The following is a 7,500-nucleotide window of genomic DNA, read 5'->3' as shown; positions in this document are numbered from 1 at the left end:
ACTTTGGTTCCAGCCTTGTGCACTAGTATCTTATGAAGTTGCAGAATAACCCTGAAGTGCGTGTTATTAACGTACTGTTCTTCACATAAACAATGGAAGGGCAAAACTTTTGCAGAGCTGATTGTAATAACCCATTCACTCTTCAACCTACCCCGCTTTAGCCTGAGCGAGTGATAGCCATATGACTGAAATATATTTTCTCCAAGTGGTGTGTTTGGTTGGCTTCAATCTTGATAGCTCGGTCAATAGGTGCGCTGACCTTCTGAAACATAGTTCCCTGCCAATGAGGTGTTGCTCCATAAACAAACCACAGAGGACACATACCAAAAGTAGGAGAAATGGGATGAGGAAGGGGATACAAAGGTGAATGATACTTGTGGGATTAAACAGCTGGTCAATGTTAGAAGTCAGTGACAGAACGGCGATCCATCCCTACAGAGGCTCGCTGGATGGCGTGCTACAGGAACTCAACTGAAGACTGCAACAGGGCTGACTTGACCACACTGCTGTTTAATGATCAGTGGAGACAAGACATAGCCCAATATTTACACTGCTTGTGAATTCTGATCACTTTTTCAAGAAATACGTTTTTGTCCTGACCGATTGCTTTTTAGTTCACCGGAAAACTAAGAATAACGTCCTACTTCCCTGTGGTCCTACAAACAGCTTTCTGGTCTCTTGTACATCTGCCTGACGCAGAGAAGCAGGGACAGTGAAAGAGAGAGAGAAAAAGACAGCAGTTTCCATTTATATGACAATGATTTGTTAATAACATCCCTTCCGCCGGATTTCTCTCTAGCTATCATTGCCAAACATTCGTTACATTGTGTATATTATGTAGTAAACAGAACAGATTTTCTTTCCCACTATGTCTTCAAGTTTCTTTAAAATTCCATATAACAAAGACTTACTCCTGTTTTTATTAGACTTTACACATCTCTTTTTGTGTATTTCCTTATTGTTTCCTTTCTCAATAGCTAAGAAGATGAAGGATGAGCAAAAGAGAGGATGGATGGATGAGATACAGTGCTGCTGCGGGTGTATTTGGAGATTTAGAAGGAGACAGGAGAGAGAAAAGAAGATAAGGAGAGGAAAGAGTAGAAAGTCAAGAGAGATGGACAGAGTTTGGAAGAGGGGCAGCAAAAGTAGCAATTTGAAAGAGAGGATCAGTTCTGGCAGAGTAATCAAATCAGAAAGTCAGCAGAGCTATCCTCAGCTCTCTCCCCATTTTTTCTCTTTATTCCCATCCCTTTAGTGTCATCTCCCGTCTCTCTATCCCTGAGCTCGTATCTTAGTTTTCTCTTTTCAAACCTTCTGTGTCAATCTTTTTATTCTCCACTTGCTTCTCCTGTTCCAGGGCAATTACCTTCTTTTGTCTTTCTCTCTTTTTCCAGTGGAATCGTGTAATGGTCAAACGGGGCTTCGGGAGATTAAGAAGACTGGAAGGAGCCTCCCACAAAAACGCTTCAGACAAACCATGAGAGAGGTCTTATACATGATGTAGTGGATTTCGCCAACAATCAATGAAGACAAATTGAAGTGAGGGCCACACAATTTATGAACAGTAAAAAAATCCCATCCTAATGAAATGTGTGTTAATGCGTGATATTAAAAAGCGTCCAAAGTAGGGTTTAACCCTGGTGATATAACAGAAAGCAGGCCAAAGCAGATCTACAGTAGTAAATAGCTATCTAAAAGGGTAGGGGCTTTGGATGGCTAACAAGGGAGGCGTGCTGTGGGTGCTGCTGCTTTTGGACATCACTGCAAAAATGGCCTGCAGGGAGGATTGAAGGCTGAAAGTGGGGGGAGAGGGGCAGCATGCTGCTTTGTTTTTCCTGGACGTTTGGAGGATAGGATGGAGCATTGTCAATTACACAGAGACCTTTGAAGGATAAGAGGGAACATTGCCAATTACACAAACAGTCAACGTTGTTTTGTCAGATGATTTGGAGCATTTCTGAGGCATTCTGGGAAGACAGTAGGGATGGGTGATGAAAAATGAGCAGTGGAGCGTGAGCTGTGAGGAAGTACGAGGTTCTGTTTCGGAAATTATTAGGACTGAACTCTGCATTGGGATCCATAGCTTCTACAGGGAGAGTAAATCAGGGCAAGGATCTGCACGCTTGTGTGTGTGTGTGTGTGTGTGTAGAGAGAGAGAGAGAGAGAGATCAGGTGAGCATCAAGAAAGAGCAAAGTCACCTACTGCTGACCAAATTTCCCTTGGTCAGCAGTAGATGACTTCCCTCGGGACACCAGGCATCACTTCTCGCTCTGAGGAAATGAGAGTCTGAAAGAGAGACGGAAGAAAAAGAAGGAAGAGCACGAGGGCAGGAGGAAGAGAGACTCACCTGTACAAGGAGCTCCAGCTTCCTGTCGTCCAGGAGATGGACCTGACATCGCCTCCCCTCTGTCATCTGAGAAAAAAAAAAGACAAAGGGATGCTTGTTTATAAATCTATTATATATTACATGTTATCCCGATACCGTTTAAAAGCAGGTTCTCCACTGATGCCAATAATACAAAGAAATGTACTTACATTCCATTAAACATGACGTGTGCTTTATGGTAAACTATGAGTGTATATTTGTGTTATCTCAGTGAAGTCCTAACAAGGTTAGCTGACCTAACTACACAATGGGCCAATAGAGTCAACATCTCTTCCTCACTGACATTTCGAACATTCCTCCTTGACCGGAAATCCAGCAGGAAATCCATTATGGACTAAAGGGCCACAAAGAGCAAAGCTGCCTGCTGACAATGTTCACTCTGTTTGTCTGTGTTGTTGACAGAAGGTTTGCTGAATAGAGCTGTAAAAATTGTTTTTTTTTTAATATCTGTCTGCCAAGTTCAGGTGTAAACACTAAGCAGGTGCAATGATGAAACAGTCAACTGTGGGAAATAAGCACCACATAAACACAAGCTCAACCAAACATTTCACACGAGCGACAAAGCCAGGCCAATTCTCCAAACCGGTCAGAGGGTTTGCTACTGCCTGATACAATTAAAATGGGTACAGGACTACAGTTTAAAAAAATAAAGCCAAATATTTCCAGGGAAGATGTACCAACTATGCCAGAGTATTCAGCATGTTAGTGTCTGTTTGTGTTGTGTGTTGGTGGTGTTTTCAGCACATGTGGAGATTCTCTTCAATTTAGCAGGAAGCGGGGACTCTGAGGAACACAAACACTCCCTGGCTCCTCCCACACCTCCATCATATTTGGGAGATGGGGAGGGAGACCAGATGGAAGTGTGTGTGTGTGTGTGTGTGTGTGTGTGTGTGTGTGTGTGCGTGTGTGTGTGTGTGTGTGTGTGTGTGTGTGTGTGGAGGGGTAGGAAGGAAAGAAATTGGGAGAGACATTCTCATTGTCAAACATTTGATGAGAACTCTCTAAACATACATGCCATAAATACGAGCACAAGCGTAACCGGTTTGTAACTCTTCACCACGACAATCATATTGAGCACCTGAGGCTCTTGCGATTTAGTAAGGGTGTGTCCACAACAAAGACTCCTTCTTTCCCACCACTCATGCCAGCTTGCATCCAGGTGGCAGGTTGGAGGAGAGAGTTTAGCAGAGAGCTGAAGATACCAGAGAACAAAAGTGACAGAGTTGTGTCTCAACACTCATTCCTGTGTGAACTCTGCTGAATGATAACTGCTGTGCATATGTGTGTGTGCACACACGCGCGTGTGTGTGTGTGTGTGTGTGTGTGGCTTCGAGCTGCTTTGAAAGGTTTGGTTTACACACCCACTCCACCATTGATATCTTGTGGTTTGAGGGTTTAGATGGGGTGCACCTGTGCCCACAGTAACTGACACACACACACACACACACACACACACACACACACACACACACACACACACACACACACACACACACACACACAATATTGTCTTTTGTTTTCAGCTCCCACCCTCCTGTCACAGAGTTCCATTACCTTTCCAAAACGTTTCATGTTTGTACTGTATACAGTGATTTTAATTACTGCCTTGACAACTGAGTAGAAGGTCAGTGATGTAGATGATTCATTTGAGCCAAATATCTGTAAAAAAAAATATACCCAAAGATGTCAAGTGCATCAAATGTTGGTGCAGAGTGTGCAAATATTTCATTTCTTAAAACCTTTTGCTGGCTCAACAAATCTTTGTTATGTATGTATTTGTCTTTATTAGAAAACTACACTATACAGACCAAACATCTTACTTTAGTCTCCATAATAATTTAAACTGCAATGCAGATAGTATACACACACACACACACACACACACACACACACACACACACACACACACACACACACACACACACACACACACACACACACACACAGGCACTCTGCTTGAGACACCTGGGAATAGTACAAACCCTAACGTCAAGGTAACAAATCACTGCCTTCAGGCTAAAATTAGGCTGCCCAATCTGGCAGAGACAGACGCTTATTGGTTTTAGTCATAAAATTCACTTTGTGGTATTGGACACAGGCTACTGAGTTTCTATCCACCATGAAGCCGAATGCAAGGAAGTTTCCAGGAATAGCTTCTTTTCATTACAATGTGTTAGGAAAAAAAATAAATGCTGCACCGAGAGGAGGATAGTTGACGTTATATTTGCACAAAAAAAAGCCTTTTGTACAATGACAAAATCCCTGACAAATATTTACAACCTCTGGACACCGACCCCTAATGCACGCCGTAAACATTACAATGTAGCTGCAATGAAAGAAACATGGGCTCGAAACACATGTGGTACTGGCAGCATCCTCTTGTCCTAGTGTGTGGAGTATGCTGTGCGTAATCCACCAGCATTGCTGACCCATTACTAGTCGGGTTTGAACTGGATAACTTGCATCCCCAAAGCCTGACTCACTGGCAAGAAACCGGTGGAATATAAAGACAAGACATGAAAATGAACAATGTACAAAGCAGCCATTAAAAAAAACAAAAACGTTTTATTATTCCGCCGAAGCTGACACCAACATGACAGAGCCGCACGCACGCACGCACACACACACACACACACACACACACACACACGCGCACACACACACACACACACACACACACACACACACACACACACACACACACACACGGACAGTTGTCAGTGATGCCTTGGTCGGTGCTGGCAACGGCAGTAAGCTTATCATTAGTTAGTTACCTTGCAAACAAACGCTCTCTGCGAGGCTCCCACGCAAAACCAGCTCCAAGAGGACAACACAATTTAAATTAAAAAAAATACAAATGATTAATCCCAAAAAGAAACGAGTCTTGTTACTGCCAGAAAATCGTCAAAAAACACGCTTTTCCCCGGCCGGCCTAGGGGAGGAGGCACATCAGCATCCATGTTAGTGACCATTAGTTAACGGTAGTTACGACCGACACGGCTCACTGTGTCTGCTATCCTGCAACACGCCACGGACACGTTACGTCTCACGTCTTCGCCATTTACCGCCGGAGATAACTCGGCGCTAATTATCGGCGACCGCGGAGCGTTTTCCCCGAGGCTGGCTTCACTCGCTCCTCCTTCCGAAAGCAGGGAGCTTCTCACGGGGCTCGTCCGACTCCGACCCCCCCTTTCGCTACCGGCGCCGTGCACAAAACGGTGTGTGTGTGTGTGTGTAAGTGTGTGTGTGAACGTGCGGATAGCACGAGACCGTACCATCGGTCAGCAACCGAGGGGGACGACCGGAAGAAATGGCTAAAAAGGGTTTTGCAGCAGCTCGCCTTCACGTTGCCAGCTATGTTTCTCGCTGTCATCGGAGTTGCTTCGAAAACACGGGAATAATGGAGGCAAGATGTGGGGGCGGGGACAGGAGGGGAAATTTTCTGCAGCGGCTCATAGCCATGAGAAACTGCAGACCTCTCACTCCGCGCGCGCGCGCGCGCGGGTGTGTGCGCGCGCTTACAAACCCAAAGAGACATCTGGGTCTGCAGAGCACGCCAATAGTCTGCCTTTAAAACAAGCGATGCACTGCTGATACATAACAATGAGCAGTGATCACAGTCTGCCTACTTCATTAAACCAGCTGCATCTTCAGAAATGTAGTCTTTGTGAGGGAGAGAGAGAAAGAGAGAGAGAGAGAGAGAGAGAGAGAGAGAGAGAGAGAGAGAGAGAGAGAGAGAGACCCTTAAAGACCCTCTCCTCATATGTTTTGTTTCTTAAGCTACACAAGCCATGTGTATTTTGATAGGCCTGAAATGGTTAAATGGTCCTGAATATATATATATATATATATATATATATATATATATATATATATATATATATATATATATATATATATATATGTATATATATATATATATATATATATATATATATATATATATATATATATATATATATATATACTTTTAAAACACATATCTTTTTGCTCTCTGGTTTGTATTGTTTGAATGACTCCTGGCAGTCAGTCCACTGCAGTCCAACTGCTGACTTTGTGTGTGTGTGTGTGTGTGTGTGTGTGTGTGTGTGTGTGTGTGTGTGTGTGTGTGTGTGTGTGTGTGTGTGTGTGACCTACATTGGGCACCGGTTCACCTTACACAGCTGGAGCAGCAGCCGTTGAAACCACCAAGTTGTTAACATCACTCCAATTTTTGGTGCCATAAATAGATACTAATGTGTGCTGTGAAGGCAGGGCTACGGCGATACTGTCAATACAGTCTTTGAATGACTTGGCAAGCACAGGCTAGTCTGTTTTCTATTATTGTGTTACAACATTAAACAACAGTAATCCCCACAATATAAAAACAGTGTGAGGACACATGTAGCACATATGCAGCAGGCACACATCTTCTACTTAACTATCAGCATCAGCGATAATTGGCCATGTGTTGTCAAAAGACAACTTTAGCTTAACTGTTTAGACTTGTGTTGTAAATACAGTTTGTCTCAGCCAAATGTCGTTGCGCCATAATTGAAATACGACAGGCAGTTCATCATTTTAAATGTGCATGTTTCATCAGAAATCCCTTCCCAGACAATAAGATACACAAAGATGAAACACAATTGAATGTGCTTGGCTTGAACAGTTTTGTTGCTACCATAGTTCATGCTACAGGCCCAACATTGAGCTTAGTTTGCTGAATAGAAAGTCACATAAGAAACCCTCCCTCCTGGATTTTTCTGTTTCTGGATATTTTTGGCCTGCTCCAGACACCGGAAACTGGCCTGTCCAACTGAAATATCTCTAGATGATTCTTTCCTTGGCTTTAATACACGCACCCGTCCCTCTTTCGTTAAATACATATCTCCCTTTATTGGTAACTTCCTCAGTTGGCTATCACAAGTGCCCTGTTGTTTGACCAATGCAAGGGAGGGGGAGACAAGGGAACAGTGGGGAAATGGGGTAAAACTGACAAAAGACAGAAGAGGAGGGTGAAAAAAATTGCGGTCGGAGGATCCTTACAACTTAAACTACACAAGCTTATGAAATACTGCTCCTGTTTGTAATGGAAGTTAGAAGCAAACTGAAGAAGAGGGAGGACAGATTTACA

At 43.5% G+C, this 7,500-nt stretch overlaps 1 protein-coding gene across 11 annotated transcripts in view; it reads right to left on the bottom strand.

Annotated features, from left to right (window-relative positions):
* frmd4a (FERM domain containing 4A) overlaps positions 1-7,500 on the bottom strand; it is a 97,722-nt gene that overhangs the window by 30,358 nt on the left and 59,864 nt on the right. For 9 of the 11 annotated variants that reach the window (XM_068604027.1, XM_068604030.1, XM_068604028.1 and 6 more), the window contains exon 2: positions 2,349-2,414. In XM_068604027.1, coding sequence (XP_068460128.1) covers positions 2,349-2,414 — 66 coding nt within the window. Of the gene's footprint in view, positions 1-2,348; positions 2,415-5,161; positions 5,616-5,662; positions 5,793-7,500 lie in introns of those variants that run through there. The other 2 variants (XM_068604031.1, XM_068604032.1) reach the window with 2 other exon arrangements.

Source organism: Clinocottus analis, unplaced genomic scaffold (genome assembly GCF_023055335.1).
Source record: "Clinocottus analis isolate CAN_PGR_092001 unplaced genomic scaffold, fCliAna1.0.p SCAF_6, whole genome shotgun sequence".
NCBI lineage: Eukaryota > Metazoa > Chordata > Actinopteri > Perciformes > Cottidae > Clinocottus > Clinocottus analis.
This window is presented reverse-complemented; position numbering and strand designations above follow the sequence as displayed.